Source organism: Phasianus colchicus, chromosome 1, assembly GCF_987193195.1.
Source record: "Phasianus colchicus chromosome 1, bPhaCol1.hap1.1, whole genome shotgun sequence".
Classification (NCBI taxonomy): domain Eukaryota; kingdom Metazoa; phylum Chordata; class Aves; order Galliformes; family Phasianidae; genus Phasianus; species Phasianus colchicus.
The window spans coordinates 34,129,791-34,148,856 of NC_143436.1; the positions used below are offsets into that span (position 1 = coordinate 34,129,791).

A 19,066-nucleotide genomic window follows, 5' to 3' on the forward strand; every position below is an offset into this window, starting at 1 on the left:
CACACTTGTTTCTTAGATTTAGTCCTTCTTGACTTTTTTTAAAGCCTCTCCCTTTTATAGGAAGTTAGCTGAACCTGTGTGGGAAGAAGAGAGAATTTTCTAACTACTTTTTACAGTTTATATTACTGCATTGTTTTAAATTCAATAGTAAACTCTTTGCACATCGATTTCCTATATTGTTTTGTAGCTCAGCATGTGAACCTAGTTACCGATACAGTCTAGAAAACAGGCTACAGTTAGAGCTTAAAATGGTATGATATCAATCTCTATAGATATCATGCCTCTGTTCTTCTCAAAGTTTGAGACAATAGCACTTCACTGTGCATTCACACAGCAATAAGCTAAAAAAACAAGAATAAAACCCAGTCATCATTCTGAAAGCTTTTATCTGGCACACTTTTCCCATTAAACTATAAATCACCATAGCCAAGATAAAATGGCCATGATGCCAAAAGGAACTTCACTTCTGCAACAGAGTTCTGTTAGCATTGATAAGTGTATTAGGAAGGTTTGAATTGGCTGGGATAAAAACCACAGCTACATTCAGGATTAGGAACTGGGCTGGAAAAAACGGTAAGTCAAGCTAATGTAGACCACCAGAAAGGTTACCCAGAATAAAGGAATCGCTGCTATCACTGTTGGCCACCAGGATATGTTTCCAGTTCCAGGAATGTATGCAGATCACTAAGTTAGATCTGACATTTGGCATCTCCCAAAGCCTGCTAAGGCACCAGGTACCGTTTGATTTGGGGCAAGCAGGGGCGCCTTCTAAAAATTTTTGGTCAGTGTGAGAGCAAATTTTAGTGCTTGAAAGGGTAAAATGTTTGTTGGAGTTTTTTGTTTGTTTGTTTGTTTTTGAAAAAGAATCAAGAAAAAAAAGCCAGAACAGGTTGTGGGGTTGTGTTACGATCTGTACTGCTGCAAACCCTCCCTGTGCTCAGGGTGGGTGAAGGTCACTGGGCTTCGACTACCGTTAGGGCCGTGGCATTAGAAAACAGGCTGCTGGTTGCTTCCCAGGAATTGTAACATCTAGCTTTAGTAAAGACTGATGGCTCAATTCCCTATGTAAAACGATTCAACTGAGCCAGCCTACAGCTTCCTGTGAGCTAAAACCCTCAGGGCTGCCCTCTGTGGCGCCCAGCGCTGTCCCTAACCCCGGCACGCGGGGACGCACGCAGCGCCGGGCCGCGGCTGCAGCCCCTCCCGCCGCCGCCTCACGGCGCTCTCCCCGCCGGGCGGCATGCGGGGCGCTCGCAAGCGGCTCTGCTCCGCCCTGCTCGTCGCTTACGGACTCTTCTCCCTGTACGCGGCCTACACCGTCTTCCTCCGACCCCGCCGCCCGCCCGCCTCCCGCCCGCCGCACAGGGACCGCCGCGGCCCGCGAGGTGAGAGCGGCGGCAGACCGCGCCGGGGAACGGCGGCCCGCGCCGGGGAGGCCTCGGCGTGAGCGAGCGGCAGCGCCCGCCCCGCAGCGTCCCCGTTGCGGGATGACGGGCAGGGACGCGGGGGCGGCCCCTGAGGGGAGAGCGGGGCCGAGGAGCCCCCCGTGCCCGCGCCCCGCCGCTGCCCGCCCGCGCTGGCGGCCGCCATCTTCCCGCCGCCCTTATGGCCGGGGCGGGGCGCGATGAGATGCGGGCTGGAGTCGTGCCTGGGGCTCCGTACCGACCGCAGCGCGTGTACGCTGCGTGAACGTCTAAGGAGGGGGGTTTGTGTAAGTTGTGTTTGGGTATCCTAGGTATCGATCATGTCCCTTTGGGAAATGAAGAGTGGAACCCGTGGGAAGCTGATGAGAGAAGCGAACAGGTTGCGGCTCAGCAGAGATACGAAAATATTCTTAAGCTGGTACAAAATGCGAGGTCTCAGCTAGAACAAACCAGTCTCAGAGTACAGATCTGGGGAAAAGCAGCGATTGGTAAGCAGATATAATGAGAACTTATTAATCACAACTTCTCTGGTAGAACACTTTCCCCTGCTTTTCAGTAAATGAATGTTATATGCGTACAAATATTATACGTATGATTGAAATGTGTGTAAGTGAGAAGCATTAAGGAAGTGGTAGTTATTCAGTGTTACATTAATACCAATATAAAAGTAGTTACTTTTATCAGCTCTTTTCAGGGCTGCTTTTCACATCTGTCAAAGAAGAGTTGCACGAATGGCCAAGAAGCAGAATCACATTGTGAATCCCACATAACTTATAGGGCAGTAGAAGATAGGCGTCTTGTTTGATTAAAGCAGGATTTTTGTCGTGTTTACACTTTATGAACTAAAGCATTGTGCAGTGAGAAATAGAGCATTTTGCGTACTGCTGCTACCATTGATGAATTGGGAAATTGTTCTGTTGTAGAAGACATTGAGTTGCTTTTCTGTAATTGGACTTTGGCTACTGTTGAAGACATTTCATTGTCCTTATAGAATCATAGAGTCCTCAGAATTGGAAAGGACCTTTGAAGGTAATCTAGGCCAACTTCCCTGCAATGAACACCACAGCTAGATCAGGTTGCTCAGAGCCCCACCCAGCCTGACCTTGAATGTCTCTAGGGACCAGGCATCCACCATCTCCCTGGACAAGCCATTCCAGGGGTCACCACCCTCACTGTAAAATACTTTTTCCTTATATCCAACCTAAAACTCCCCTGTTTAAGTTTGAAACCATTTCCCATTGTCCCGTTACCACAGTCCCTGCTGAAGAGTCTGTCCCCTTCTTTCCTGTAGTTCCTCTTTAGATACTGAAAGTCCACTATCAGGTCACCTTGGAGCCTTCTCTTATACAGGCTGAAGAGCCCCAGCTCTCTCAGCCTGTCCCTGTAGTATGTGTTCCATCCCTTGGATCATTTTTGTGGTCCTCTGTTATTTTTAAAGTTCCTTTAGAAATGAGGAATTTCCAGCTTTAGTTAAAAATTTTACTTAGCATAGAACAAACAGTGTATTATATGATGATACATTCTGTCATAAAATTTGGGTATTTCACAAAAGCTTAAAAGAAATATGCTTGTGCTTGGAATACTGATTAATATGTGTTTTTTAAGTGTTTTTAAGTGTTAGGAGTGCCAGAAAGAGATGCTAACAGAAGTGCTAGTGTGGTATATCTTCATTTAGTAATGTTTTGTCAGCAGAAGAATCTTTTCAAATGTCCTGATGTGTGAAAAAGTTTCTTAACTAATTGCAAGTCTTACAGAATTTGGGGGTGCAGTGTCCATAGAAATTTTGATTTTTTTTTTCTAAGTACTTACTTAACTCTTTTTCATTTTCTAAAACTACTTTTTTTTTTCCTTCTTTTTTTCTTGCTGGTAATGTAGAGATATGCATTCAAATTTGCATCATATCTTCATCTTTTATGTAGGTCTTTACCTATGGCAGCATATTTTTGGAGGGCATCTTGAGCCAGCTGATGTGACTGCACAGTGGAGAGAAGGAAGCCAAAAAGCAGGAAAAACACATTTCAGGTACTAGCTGCCTAAATTAACAAGCCTCCAGCTCACTGATTTTTGCATTCCAATGCAGACATTGTTAAAGAGGATGGTAAGATGCAGTGGTACATAATTTTGTCTATCAAAGTTGGAATTATTTTAATACAAGTTGGAAGTACTTTAATTTTGTGGTGTATGAATAACTGAGGAATACACACACAATATCTCTTCTAATACCATCACAAGAAACAGTTACATTTGGAAAAACATACTTGATAAAAACAGCAAATTCTAGCCCAAACATGTCACCATAAAAAAATTCAAAAGCTGTGGGGCAATTCCATCAACTGGTTTGTGAAGTATGAAAAGACTCACAGTGCTGAGAAAGATGGCAGCAAAGACAGCTCACCAGTCAAGGGAACCAGCCCTGAGAAATGTGTTAAAACTGGGGCTTGAGTCTGACAGTTGACTGAAAGAGATGTGAGGCAAGAAAATGTCTTATGCCATGTGGTTTCTGTTGTATTTCGGGAAAATGGACTTCACCTGCTCATTCCTTAACAGGATTGTACCAAAACCATAATTTCTTTTTATTTATAACAAAAACAACCTGCCAGACTCAGCATTTTGGTTAACCGCTTGATAAGCAAAGCGAAAATTTATTTATAAAGGAATTTGACACTTGAAGCACTGCTTGTTTTGAGAATGAATTTTGATCCGTGACCATGCACAGTTTAAGACTATAGTCAAGCATATTTTGTATTATTTAGCACCTTAAAGTTTTACATCATTCGCTTTTAATACCATTTTTGAAGGCTTTCAGTAAAGGTGCAGTAAAAGAATCATAGAATCCTAGGCTGGCTTGGGTTGGAAAGGACCTTAAAGATCTCTGACTTCCAATGCCCTGCAATGAGCAGGGCTGCCACCCACCAGCTCAGGCTGCCCAGCGCCCCACCCCACCTGGCCTTGAACACCTTCAGGGATGGTGCACCACAGCTCCTCTGGGCAGCTGTGCCAGTGCCACACACCCAGTCTTCTTTCTATGGACGTGAGAGTATTTTATAAGACATTGCTTTTCTTGTCTATGTGGAATAATTTGCTGCATGTAACCAAGTCCATTGATTGGATGATTAAGCATATTTTCTCTCTGGTCTACCTGTTTCAGATGAATAATAACTTCACGTGGTTCCTCTGGTTGCATTCATCTTTCAAAGAAAGACTTCTATATTAGCATTTTAATGTCTTCTTATTATGTTTAGAGGAGTTGGGAATAGTAGAGTCCTCAACTTGAGCATTAGATCCTATGAAAAGTTTAATTCAGTAGAAGTTAAAATTTAGCAAACTGGTAAGGACTTCTGGTGAAAATTGGGATTCTGAAATGAGGTAGGTGACATTCTACTTAGTCAAATTGGAAATGTTATTTTGTAGCTTTTTGTGAGGAAGAATTAGTGTATGATCTTGGCTGCTCACTGGTGAAAATATTTTCTGGAATTATTGACTTATTGCTTGTCTGAGGTAAATTATTTCCATTTAATTACTGGATGAGGGAGCTAGATGTTCACCTGAACATTTTTAAAGAGTCTCAAATCTGAAGACAGAAATGCCAGATTATCACTCGAACACACTTGCATAACTACACCCAATACGTATCTTTATGATGGAGAATATTCATTTTTGGTGCAGATTTTAATGGCTTTGAATTTTTAGTCAAGAGTTTGCTTAAAGGATGCTAGAAGTATTGAATTCTACCTGAAATTCAGGAACATTTCCTTAAAAACAGTAGGAAAAGGAGCTGCTAAATTACATGTTGGCACTTCTAGAGTAAGTAGCAGAACAGAGTGTATAAGCTTTATTGGCCAGAAGCAGTTCACATCTTTTTGTCTTTCAGAAGGATGTTGTACAGAAGGGAACATCAAACTTCCAATCATACAAGCATTCCTAAATTTCTGTTTCATCGAGAGTCTCACTGTCTATTTTAACATTCAGAGATGCTTTCCCACAGTCTCAGTTCCTGATAATCCCTGTTCTACAGTTTTCTTCTGTCTGTTCTTCTGCCCTCTTTGTGCAAACTGTAGACATCTTTCTTGATTCATTGCAGATAACGGAATGAAAGCATATTCAACAAAATAACAAGCAAAGATTTCTTTTCCTGACAGATCATTTCACAAAGGATCATTTGTGGCAATGTAGTTTTCTTAATAGCTTTTGGTGAAGTTTTTTGAAAAGCCAGATACACTGTTACTACGGGATCCCTTTTATCTGAATTCTTACTAACACTCTCATAGGTGCAGGTCATAGAATCATAGAATCACAAGGCTGGAAACGACCTATAACATCATCTAGTCCAACCATCTTCACACTGCCACTGCTACCACAAGCTACTAAACCATATCTCACAGCTCCTCGTCCACACGCCTCTTGAACACTGCCAGAGATGGCGACTCCACCACCTCCCTTGGCAGGCCATTCCAGTGCCTGACCACTCTCTGAGAGAAAAAGTTCTTCCTTAAGTCTAACCTAAACCTCTTCTGGTACAACTTGCAGCCATTTCCCCGGGTCCTGTTCGTTGCCTGGGAGAAGAGGCCAAACCCCTCTTCACCACAACCTCCCTTCAGGAAGTTGTAGAGTGCGATGACGTCTCCCCTGAGCCTCCTCTTCTCCAAACTAAACAATCCCAGTTCCCTCAGCCGCTCCTCATAAGACTTGTGCTCCAGATCCCTCACCTTCTCTGGACACGCTCCAGAGCCTCAATGTCCTTTTTGTAGTGAGGGGCCCAAAACTGAACACAGTACTCAAGGTGCGGCCTCACCAGTGCTGAGTACAGTGGGATGATCACCTCTCTGCTCCTGCTGGCCACACTATTTCTAATGCAGGCCAGGATGGCACTGGCCCTTTTGGCCACCTGGGCACACTGTTGGCTCGTGTTCAGCCGAGCGTCAACCAACACCCCCAGGTCCCTTTCCTCTTCACAGTCATCCAGCCACTCACCCCCAAGCCTATAGCGCTGCATGGGGTTGTTGTGTCCAAAATGCAGGACCCAGCACTTGGCCTTGTTGAACCTCATTCCATTCACCTCAGCCCAGCGATCCAGCTTAACTAAGTCCTTCTGAAGGGCCTCTCTACCCTCAGGCAGATCAACACCACCTCCCAGCTTGGTGTCATCTGCAAACTTACTGAGGGTACACTCAATCCCCTCGTCTAGGTCATCAGTAAAGATAATAAACAAGATGGGCCCCAGTACCGACCCCTGGGGGACACCACTTGAAACAGGTTGCCAGCTGGACTTCACTCCATTAACCACCACCCGTTGAGCACGGCCCTCTAGCCAGTTTCTTACCCAAAGGAGTGTGTACCTGTCCAGGCCACGGGCGGCCAGTTTCCCCAGAAGAAGCCTGTGAGAGACCGTGTCAAAGGCTTTGCTGAAGTCTAGGTAGACTACATCAACAGCCTTTCCCTCATCTACCAGTCTGGTCACTCAGTCATAGAAGGAGATGAGGTTGGTCAAGCACAACCTGCCTTTCATGAACCCATGCTGGCTGGGCCTGATCCCCTGGACACCACGCACGTGCTGTGTGATCTCACCCAAAATGATTTGCTCCATTACTTTCCCTGGTACCGAGGTCAGGCTGACAGGCCTGTAGTTCCCCAGATCCTCCTTACGGCCCTTCTTGAAGATGGGAGTCACATCAGCAAGCCTCCAATCCTCTGGGACCTCTCCAGTTAACCAGGAGCGCTGACAGATGGTCAAGAGCGGCTCACATCAGGTTACATCAAGGTCACATCAGTGAGACAGCATTTCTCTGTGGGAGCCATGTTTGCAGCAGAGTTTATCCATCTGTGTGACCTTATCAGATCTGGTGATGTTGCTCTTCATTGTAGATTCTTCCAGAGAGGGAAGTCGTGCTGCCTGCTCTGTCGCTCTGAGAGTCCCCTCAAGTTTTTGTAAAAAGGACTGATGCTGGCAGATGAGCTTTTCATCAGGCGCAATATCTCTTTTCATAAGGACAGCTACACAGACCTTTGCCAGCAGTTCTGCAATTTTCATGTTTGAGTTCCTTCAGAACTCGCAAGTGAAAGCCATCCAGCTCCAATTTCTTCACTTGATATCATGCTTAATGTGTTTTGATTTGCATTTCCTCTTCAGAGAATGAGGTAGATGTGGAAATGTTCTCTGCTGTGGCTTTGTTACCTCTGAGTATGTTTTTCAAACCGTTGCCATTAAGTGGTCCCACTAGTTCTGCACTTGCCTTTATTATAGATTTTTTCACCTTTTTTGTTCTTTACATATTTAAAAAGCCTTCACCAATCATGGACTTATTTGGTATCTTTTCCTCTTTTAAAATGTTTAACCTAATTATATTGCTGCTACAGAGGGGCTGTTACCTTTGCAACTACGTCTGGAAAACCAAGTCTAAAATACAGTCTTTGTGTAGAAGTTTTCAGACTAGTAAGGAAAAACAAAGACTTCACTGGAAGTGAGTTGTTTATTGAGTCCAAAAATGCAAACTCCACATATCAGTCTGATGAGGTATTGATATAATCTATGTGAATAGTGAATTTGCAGCTTCTGTAACTTCCTTTATGTTTCCTATCCACTGTTGTATTCTGACTGGTAATTAATAGCACAACCTTAGTACTATGTTTTTATTACTGAAGTATGGTGTTTTCTTGGTCTTCTCCCTCCAGCACAATGTCATGCTGCTAAAATTCATGTTTCTTTCCATCCTTGCCTCCCCAGCTGTACATGACGTTACTCCTGTACAACTGGTAGCCTCACAACACTGTCCATAGATAAAACTCTTTTCCCCCAGGTCTCTTTTCACAAAGTTATCATCCGCATATCCTATTTTCTGTATTAGGCATTCTGATCAGGGTGTTCTCTTCTAAATCTCATTGATGAGGTTGTCACTGTTCTTGTGCCCTATGAAGTCTTTTCTCACTGTATGTTTAACTTTGGATTTTGTCTTGGCCTGATTTACATTAAACAGTCTTAATTCCAAATCATGATTCTTCTTGGCTCCAAAATAAGGCACTGAACCAGCAGCAAGGCAGCTTAATTCAGATTTAGAATATACTTACCAAAGGTCAGCCTGTTTCAGGTATCTTCAATGAAGCAGTCTGTACAGCTTTGCTGTGAATTTTCTTCTCACTAAACACACTTGTATTGAAACTGTTACAACTCACAAAATGTTGGGACTACCACATGCTTATTCTCAGTTCATTAAAATTGATGTTTATTCTAAATTAAATTGTAGTTAAAAAAACTGTAGCAATGCAGTATTGTTTTTCAAGCTAGAACACTAATACTAAATTAATTTCTGAGGGAAAAAACCCAAACACCTAGCCTTTTTTCATCTCCACTCCTTCCCATGCTGTGTAATCACTAATCCTTTGAGCTCAGTCAACACTGTTAACAAAGCAGGTGATGGAAGAGCAGGAGCTGGCAAACACTGGTTTGCTTCGTAGCAGTTCATAATGGGCTGCTTATGTACTTGCACTTCCCATGCTTGTTAATGATTGGTGATGTAATGATTTTGCTACATGGCTGCAACTCCAAAATTCAATATATTGTGATAGATCTAAAAATACAATTTCATACCTAAAACGTTTGCGTGACCTGACCTGGAGCAAAGCCTGTGGTTTGACCAGGGTCACACAAACAGCATGAGTTTATCTTCAGATACCTATCTCTTGCTTATAGATTCTACTCAGTATCAGATGATGCAGTCTGCTTATTGGACTTACTTTAACATAACCAAAATTTCAGAGAAAAACACCAGACCAGCCAGCTGTCCCTTATTAAGACGTCTGTTTTAGTAAGCTTTTACAAGTTTTTCTCTCCTTGTTCTAATGCATTATTCATTGTTTATTACTGGAATTAATAAAAAGATTGACTTTTAGTGATCATCAAAGTGTGTGTGTGTGTGTTTGGTTGTTTTTTTTAAGTTGATTTGCCTACATTTTGTTCAAACATGACAGCACTTCTGGTTTATTGGCAAAATACTTTATTTCCATTTAAGTCTAAATCTTTTTTTTTTTTTTCCCCCTAAATAAAGCTGAAAGTGGTTATATTCCTGTGTTATAGCTATAGATGTTAACAAGATGGTTGCACTCACATAGGTATGCTGCATTTACTATACTGAAGAAAAAACCCTCTGGCGTGCAGTGAGGATGCTTAGAAGATCAAGGTCAGTAATTTGCCTTAAGGGTATTTACTGTTTGTATTTTGGTTTTCACAGCTTCATCACTGGTCCATCTGTAGTTCCTGGCTACTTCTCAGTTGAAGCCGAGAATGTTGTGCTAGTTCTGAATGGAAGAGAAAAAGCAAAGATCGCTTACGCCACTCAGTGGTTGCATTATGCACAAACGTTGCTTCAGACTCACAAGATACAGCATGTAGCAGTTGTGCTGCTTGGAAATGAGCAGTGCAACAACGAATGGATTCAGCCATACCTGAAAAGACATGGAGGATTTGTAAATCTGCTCTTTGTAACGTACGACTATGCACTGGTAAATGAAGAAGATATTTTCCAGTGGCCTTTAGGAGTAGCTACGTAAGTGCTATAGACATTACATTTGAAACGTAATTGTTCTATATGAGGACTGGAAATAGAATTGGGATATTACTGCTGATATCCAAAATGAGTACAGTAGAACATGGTCCTATTAATGATTTTCTACATGATGCGTTGGAATCTTTCAAAATTACATTTATCAATTAAAATCATAACATAGAAAAAGAAGAGTAGGGTTTAGCTTCTAAAAAAATCAGTTTGTGTCTAGTGGAGTTTTCTGTTTGTTTATTTTTCTTCAGTAGGTTTTCTCTTGAAATTTACCATAACTGCTGATGTAATATGTACACAAGGATTTAAAAGGTATTAATGTAATTAGGTTCCAACTATGGTCTGTTTAGGACAGGAATGGGGTACTATTGGTGATACTTTTTTTTAACCCCTATTGTGGCTCTCAAAAATAAATTATACGCCTCTCATTTGAAATTAGTACATTCCAGCATCACATTAGAATAAGCTGGCTTAACTGCTTACTCACAGAACCTTTTTGTTCTACATAGTGCTCAGGCTGTTTATGTGAAGTAGGTGTTTGATTCAGTTAAGTGTATTTTTTTCTACTTTAATCCTTATTAACAAAGTTCATAGCATTTTAGCTATGTATCGTGATAATACAAGAACAGAGGAATTCAGGATTATTTTCATAGCTTGTTTGCACTTGAATTTAGCATCCTGTATTGAGCCAGTCTGCAGATTATATGTAGCTTTATACATGGTGCCACTGAAGTATTGGTTTCTAGATAGTGTCAGAGAATTGATGATATCGGGAGTTCATGAGCAAAAAGAAGTTGAGTTTTGAGATGTCAAGATTAAGGTGACAAAACAGAAAGAAACAACAGAGTAGTAATGTGTGCTGTGAAGCTGAATGTAGAAAGAGAGATCAGGTGTCAGGATGGAGTTTTGCAGCCAGTTAGAAAACTTGTTGTTAAAGGCATGTAAATGGGCCAGATTTTCCAAGGGAAGAAGGAAAAGAAAGATAAATAGAATGCTGTAAAAATATTTGGCATGGGGAAAAAAATGGTTCTGTGAGAGTAGATGAATTAATGTTCATCAGGTTGGAGAAGAACTTGGAAAGGGCTGCTTCATCCAAATCTGGGAAGTTGAGGAAAGCGAGCGTAGATATTCCAAATTATGAAGGCTGCTCTGAAAGTTATGTCTCCTATTTTATTATGTTGGCCCATGATGTCAGAGGTGAATGTTGGTGGTACAGCAGTAGAGGCTGAACCTTCCCACCAGAATCCTGTTCCATGTTGCTGCTGTGTGACAGATGGCAGCAGAGGGGCACTCTGACATGGCAGTGCATATAGAACAAAGGTGTGGCCTTGAATTTCTTCATATGGAAATAATAGCACCCACTGATACTCATTGATGCTTATTGAATGTTTCTGGAGACCAACCAGGATGTGAGCATGCTGAGGCAGCTTCACTGACATGAAAGACAAACCACTTTATGGATGACCATGCAGATACTTATGTGATGGCAGGCAGGCTTTTGTTCATCGCTGGTGAAAATGCACAGCTAATAATGATGCCTATGTTGAAAAATACTGTTTTCTGGCTGAGAATTTGTTCTATCAAAGTATTATTAAGCTCATTGTTGCTTATAGTTTCCATTGGAGTAATAGGAGACATTACTTCTGGAGCAATCGATGTATTAATGAATATTAATGAGAATTAAATCATTGCGAAGTAAAATGGAGAACAGCTGCTTTTGGAAATGTGTGTTTCTAAAGGTTATTTGTAGCATGCATGCATAGTTCCTGTGATGTCAAAACAGGACAGAGGTCTGTGGAGACATTCCAGAAGGGAGTCGTCAGGACAAAGGGAATAAAGACCAACTTTTAGGGAAAACTTGTACTGGCTTGCTTATAGCTACAGATGTTGATTGGTTTAAAAAAGAAAAGTGGTTTTAATCTTAGAATATGCTACAGTAAACATGAAATGGTGCAAAATGTATTTTCTTTCAGCATAAAGCATATCATTATCTAATGTGTACATTCATGTGTACGTTCTCTTTACAGCTACAGAAATTTTCCGGTTGTAGAGCCCAGCTGGTCAATGCTACATGATCCAAGGTCGTATCTCTGTAATTTTTTAGGAACAGTTTACAAGAACTCTTCTAGAGAAACCCTGATGGAAATTCTGAAGCAGGATGGGCTTGATAAGCTTTGCTGGATTGCAGCCAGAGAACAGTAAGACACTGATTCGCTTCTTGAAAATACCCTGAATTTTTGCCTGCTTTATTACTACCAGTCCTTTCTTGAATGTTAAAAAACAGAACAAATAAAGGTAAAAGTCATGACTAAAGAGAACATTGCTAGAATTCTTTGTGTAAGGCTTAATAGCATTTTAAATACCTAGAAATATCTTGTATGTATCCTGCATGTAAAGGCATCTTATTTTTTTTTCTTATATACATTTGATTATAATGAAAGAAGAAATACTTGTCTTAAATCTTGTGTGTCTTAATCTTTCCAGAAGAAAAAGGCAGCAGTTTTTTATTGTCTTCAATACAGGGGTGGGTTTAATCTGAACAACAGTAAAATGATTGATAGTAGGCAGAGCAGTGCTTAGCAAGACCTCTGCTACTCTGATGAAGAGACTCAGGAGGTGAACAGTATCTGTGGCATAACTCTTATCTCACAGGCATCCTGAGACACTCCAGCATACTAACAGGGTTACCAGATTGCTGTACGTTCTAGAGCAGAGGGATGTAATGAGTAAGCCCTCACTAATTTGTAGGATTTCAGGCAAAAAAAAATCAGTAGGAAGTCCATCAAGTGTTTCCCTGTCTCTTTCTGAACTCAGATGTGGAATAAATAGACATATGCATCATCTGAGTTGTGCAAAAGATTTAAAAGGGAGTTTCAATTAGCCCCTTATACTTCTGTATGTTACTAAAAGGACCGTATCTAAAAAGTGTTGTAATCTGGTTTTAACAGTGGTATTTTCAATAAAGTTTAAGTATATTTAAGATTAAAAGTAAAAGCTTTTTTTTACATCCACATTTTCAGTTCTCTGAGCAATTGATATTAAAGCATATCTCTGCTTTTCATTGTAATGCATGTGGGAAAGTTGTTAATTTTCAACCTCTTTACGTTCCTAGGTGGCAGCCTCAGGAAACAAATGAAAGTTTCAAAAACTATCAAGATGCCTTGCTGCAGAGTGATCTGACATTGTGCCCAGTGGGAATAAATACAGAATGTTACAGAATTTATGAAGCTTGTTCATATGGATCTGTGCCTGTTATAGAAGATGTAATGACACTTGGTGATTGCAGAAATTCATCAATGTACCACAGTGCTCCATTACAATTATTAAAAACCATGGGGGCTCCGTTTATCTTTATTAAAAACTGGAAAGAGCTTCCTGCTGTTTTAGAGAAAGAAAAAAAAATGAGCTTACAAGAAAAAATTCAAAGAAGAAAAATACTTATAGAATGGTATCAAAACTTCAAAGCATGGATGAGACAGAAATTCATTAATACTTTGGAAAATTCATTTCTGCCCAGTGATAAAGGATAAATGTTCCCTGTTGAAAATCTAGAATAGATTGAAAGTTTAATTTCATTAACCTTCTGAGGAAGCTTTTATACAAAAAAAAAAAATTCCCAAAAGTTGGGTGCATTCTGTTTGAAGTCAGCAGATTTGGGCTAGCTAGCCAAGAGCTATGTTTGTCCTTCCATCTGTGACAATTTTCAGAGAGGATGTTGATTTAGAGGGATGGTAGTCTGTAAGGATAACAACAATTTTATGACTGTTTTGTAAGTTCCGTGTTGATGTGTGACGTGGTCAATTTTTTTAAGGAAAACATCTTTGAGCATGTGAGCTTGCTAAAATCCAGCATGAGAACAGCAGTTGTTTCTGAAGAAAAGAAAGGGAAAGCTGTATTGTTCAGAATGATGTATTATGAGACCTAAAAAAAAAAAAAAAGTATGGCTATAGCAAAATTGCCAGGTTTAGCAGTCAGTAATGTATCTCCTGGTAAGTACTGACTCGGACAGTGTGGACTGTTTACCTGATTGATGTGTTTCATTTCCATGGAAGTGGTCATAAAGCTGATTAAACACTGTGGAATAAAGACATGTATTTCCAGGTGAAAGTAGAGAACTCTTTCATTGCAATCTATTTCCCGTTTAATTTCAGATACCAAAATACCTTTCATTTCTCTTTAGTTTTAGGACCCACCTTTCTGAAGCTCTGCTGATAGAGCATTCGTTCCCTGCAGTTACAGCTGCATATCCTGAACGTTTGGCCTTAAACATGAACCTGCATGTCATTTATCTGATTACTAAAAATCTGCTGGAACTTGTCAGCTCCAGACAGTGGCAGGAATACAAGTACTGCATGTTTATGACACTACGTATACAACAAACAGACTTCATTAAATGTAGCGAAAGGGATCTGTTATTGTTCTTGTGCATGAGAAATGAGTATTTGCTGTTATCTTCTGTGTGTTTGGCTACGCTGTTTTTCTGCATCACAGCACTGACAGATGTAGGGTGGTGTAGTTTTGTGTCTTTGAGTGTTGGTATGCCATATCAGTTCGCTCTCATGTAGCAGTTCAAAAGCCTGTACTGGTGAATCATATTCATTAGTGTAATGATACTATTTAGTTCTGGAGTGTGTCATATGAGAGCATTTCTGTGCTTCTTTTCAGGTTTTCATGCATGCTTTCTGTTTAAAAAAGAAAACCATATAAAATCATTGGCTTCACTGACAGTGGGTGATACAGTGGCTGTTCTAGATGTGCAATTATGCATGTTTCAGAGCACCTGGATTTTGGGGAGCTTGCATTCCAAGTGCAGTCAGTAGAGAAACAGATGTTCTCAGAACACAAGTAATCCAGATGATCTGAGCTGTATGTCTAAAATAGTTTTCCTGTGACTGTCACCCTCCTATTCTATCTGAAGCACTGTGCAATTGCGGTACAATGCAAATGTACTCCTTTCAGCTGAGATTGGAAATAAATACAGCTATCACAGAGTTGATGAACCCTGCTGAGAGGAAGAGCAGAATGAAATTTCCAGTACATTTCCATCCTGAGGATCTAAGGTAGCCATCTGCACAGTAGTATGCAGCAGTAAGAAGGCCAGAGAATGGTGCTCACTGCAGTAGTGAAGTGTCATTGCTGTAGTTTCCCTCTACTAGAACCTTTCTCCACAAGCCATAGTACTGGGGAGTAATGGTCCAGAGCAGCATTTTTCAGACTGTAATCAACAGTTCCCTAGGCACTGATGGACAACTTAAATAGACTACAAAAAACAGTTTAGAGAGAGAGAGTCAGGCTAGATTCATATCTAAGGTTGGTAACTCCTAGGAAATGTTAGTGGTGTGCAAGTTGAGGTTTGAAGAACAGTTCGGTACGCAATCACCTGTAGTGTTGTTCATGTGTTTCTAAGTAAATGTGCAAGCTTACTTTTGAACTCGTGGCAGTTACACCTTAGAGGAGGGCAATAGGTGCATCAGAGTTGAATTTTGCATCTCACTCACATGTTCTTGAAGCTAAAAGAGGAGTAATTTTTATTTCATCTATGTTTAGCCAAGTCGTGAAGAAGTTGCTTGAGAGCAGCCTTGCTGAGAAGGACTTAGGGGTTCTGGCTGATGAAAAACTGAACATGAGCCAGCAGTGTGTGCTTGCAGCTGGGAAGCCAATGGTATTCTGAATTCCATGAGAAGAGGGGTGGCCAGCAGGGACAGGAAAGTAAGTGTTCCCCTCTACTCTGCATTCGTGAGGCACAATCTGGAGTACAGCGTCCAGGTCTGGGGCCCCCAACTCGGGAAAGATGTGGAGCTGTTGGAGAGGGTCCAGAGGAGGGCCACGAACATCATCAGAGGGCTGGAGCACCTCTGCTATGAAGACAGAGTGAAGGACCTGGGCTTGTTCAGCCTGGAAAAGAGAAGGCTGCAGGGATCTCATAGCGGCCTTCCAGTATTCAAAGGGAATTTATAAATGTGAGGGAAATTATCTTTTTTTTTTTTTTTTTTTTTTTTTACAAGGATAGATGGTGATTGGACAAGAGGGAATTGTTTTAAAGTAAAGGAATGGAGATTTAGATTAGCTGTCAGGGAAATTTTTTACAGAAAGAGGTGAAGTACTAGCACAGGCTGCCCAGAGAGGTTGTGGATGTCCTGTCTGATGAGTTTAAAGCCAGGTTGGATAGGGCCCTGGGCAACCTGATTTACTACTTGGTCTAGTGGCTGGCAACCCTGCCTGTGGCAGGGAGGTTGGAACTTGATGATCTTTGAGGACCCTTCCAACCCAACCCATTCTGTGATTCAAATTCACCTTCTTCTTTTCAAAAGAAATTAAGGCTAGAAGTTTTTTCATTTTATTTCTAATGTTAATGAAGCAAAGAGAGCAAACTCTGGTCACGCCAAGAGAGACTTCTTACGCTGCCAAATTTGTGAGAGAGATGCATGTTCTGTTTTAGGAATTAGCCCTCTGGTTTGAGATTGTGATGGTGAAGTAAGGCTTTGCAGAGCACAACCAAATGTCCCACTGCTATCAGAAAGTGAGTGTGGAGCACTCTCGAGCCTTTCTTAAGGATGCTGACTGTAACATCACATACTGTATAGATGACCAAGTTGGCAGTAATTTGCATATGTGTTGATTTGTGTGCTAAATACTAGTAGCTCTAGCAGTTTCATTATCAGAGACATTCCCTACTGAAGAAGACTACAAATTAAGCTGGATTGCCTTGCTATAAGAGGAAACAGCTAGCTTCTCACGATTTACTGTACTTCTATCTCTCTTACATAATTCTGAACCCATTAGGAATAGCTGTGAATGTACACTGTAAGCTGTTTAAAAGGTCAGCTCCAGAGCAATGTGTTTCCAGAGAAATGTTACCAGTCCTTGTAGCTGCTGCTAATGCTGCAGATAAGGCAGTGGCTTGCAAAGAGTCAGGCTCCTGATTATTTACCATTATTGGACATTAAAGTTGCATATGTTTCAATATTTAGGTATTTCTGTATTTTTAGATACTGTCTTTCAATGACTGAAAATTATATGAGTGGTGCAACTAAAAGTTTTGTAGAAGGCTTCGCCATAGGAGTTACTGAGCATGAATGTGCTGCTATCACCACATTTTCTCTTAGCCTTACCAATACACAGAAATAAAATCCTGTTACTTCCTGGCAAACTTCCCAAGTTAGTAAGAACCTCCGGAGCTGAGCAAATTCAGCAGCTGTGGCAGCAGCTTCCATTCTACAGAATCCTAAAATATTTCCAGGCATTCTTCCTACTGCGATGGGAAATGAAAGACAACAGAAGAAGATTATACTGATTTTGGCATGTTTGTGATGGGAGAAACTAATCTACTTCAAATCCAAATCCAACTGTGCACTGCAGAACTTGTTTCCAGGAAAACTGCTACCATAAAGCATGTTGGGACTGCCATTTTCCAATAGCTAAGTAGGAATCCAATGTTTATGTAATAATGTGAATCCTACACAAAGGATTTGATGAATCAGCCAGAGAAATAAAGCTGATCTGATGAAAATGTGCCTGAAGGGATGACACACAGTTGACACTGGATCCCAGGACTTTGTGTTGGTTTTACTTTCTGAGTCCACAGAGTTAAATTGTTTGTTTGTGCAATGAGCCATCCTGGGATCAGTCCAAAAGTGATGCTATAAAAGCCATGCTGTGCAGCAAAAGCAACAGTAGTTCCACACTCTTGTTCTTTCTTCTCCATCCAGAAGCTTAAGCAGTCACAGAGAATTGCGTAGATTTCTTGTTAATCACCAGCCCATAAATCATGACTGCTAATCCTGGTAAGGAAACAGCTTGCAAGAGGTTATACTACTGATTATCTTTGACACTTAAATTCTTTGAGTGGGTAAAATTTTGAGATTTCTTCAGGGCCTCTCAAACAATAAAAACCAGTAAAAGGTCCTGTACTTTTATCTTGCCAATATAAATACTTTCCACATCTTTCCTACAGATCAGAAGAACACACTTGAATGTTAAAAATCTCTCCATGTGACTCTAGTTCTAAAGAACTTAAAAGCTGAAAAGGCAGTAGAGGTGCAATCCAAGGGCTGAAAGAAATGCTCATCAGCAATAGGTGAATGAGCCTACATGCATTTCTGATGCATTTCATTCAAACTGCAAAAGAAAATGCATCTGAGCACTGGAACGACACATCAACAAAGTGGTTGGGCAAAGATTCTTTCAGCCAGCCCTTTACCAGCCTAATGGCAGAAGAATAAGTTTAAAATGGCTCCTGTGTGATATTTTATACAGTTCAATCTGACAATCCATAATTACATAATTTTTTAGCTGACATTCCTATGATCTTCATATTTTTTTAATTTTCAGGAATATGTTATTTTTAGCTTGGACTGCATTCTGAAAACAAACAGAAGTATTACACAGCTTCCATGAAATGCGTGTTTTCAAAATATGAGATGCAAAATAAATGCTTCAAAGAGAAACGAGTCATTCACTAAGATCCAGATGAGGACACAGCCCATACAAAAAAGTTAAGTTGTACAGATGGCCACATACAAAGGAAAACGAGTCTTTGAGTGGCTGAAATTAGCCCAATTCTTCCAAAGGAAGTTATTGAAACAGTATAAAACTGTTAAGTGTTGTATTTTGAAGTTTGCTATATCTAAGGAGTTTTGTTCAGGGCCCAAAATGCAAAGTTTGTGCGTAAGTGAAATCTTTTTCCTCCTTTCTGTAGCAGTTCTTTGCTTTTTTTTTTTTTTTTTTTTTTAATGTGAAAAATAACAGCTGTTACAGAATCACAGAATCAAGGAATGGCCAGGGTTAAAAGGGACCTCAAGGATCATGAATCTCCAACCCCCCTGCCACATGCAGGGCCACCAACCTCCCCATTTAATACTAGACCAGGCTGCCCAGGGCCCCATCCAACCTGGCCTTGAACAGCTCCAGGGACAGGACATCCACAACCTCTCTGGGCAGCCTGTTCCAGCACCTCACCACTCTCTCTGAAAAGAATTTCCCCCTGACATCCAACCTAAATCTCCCCTCCCTCAACTTAAAACCATTTCCCCTTGTCCTGCAGTTATCTACCCTTTCAAAGAGTTGATTCCCCTCCCCTCTGTAGGCTCCCTTTAG

At 40.9% G+C, this 19,066-nt stretch overlaps 1 protein-coding gene across 1 annotated transcript; it reads left to right on the top strand.

Moving 5' to 3' along the window:
* Nucleotides 1-838: 838 nt before the first annotated feature.
* RXYLT1 (ribitol xylosyltransferase 1) lies at nucleotides 839-18,674 on the top strand. The gene is made up of 6 exons (XM_031589531.2): nucleotides 839-1,385; nucleotides 1,736-1,912; nucleotides 3,344-3,446; nucleotides 9,647-9,961; nucleotides 11,998-12,168; nucleotides 13,083-18,674. The coding sequence occupies exons 1-6, from the start codon at nucleotides 1,241-1,243 to the stop codon at nucleotides 13,498-13,500; spliced, it is 1,329 nt and encodes a 442-aa protein (XP_031445391.1). The 5' UTR covers nucleotides 839-1,240; the 3' UTR covers nucleotides 13,501-18,674.
* Nucleotides 18,675-19,066: the final 392 nt, after the last annotated feature.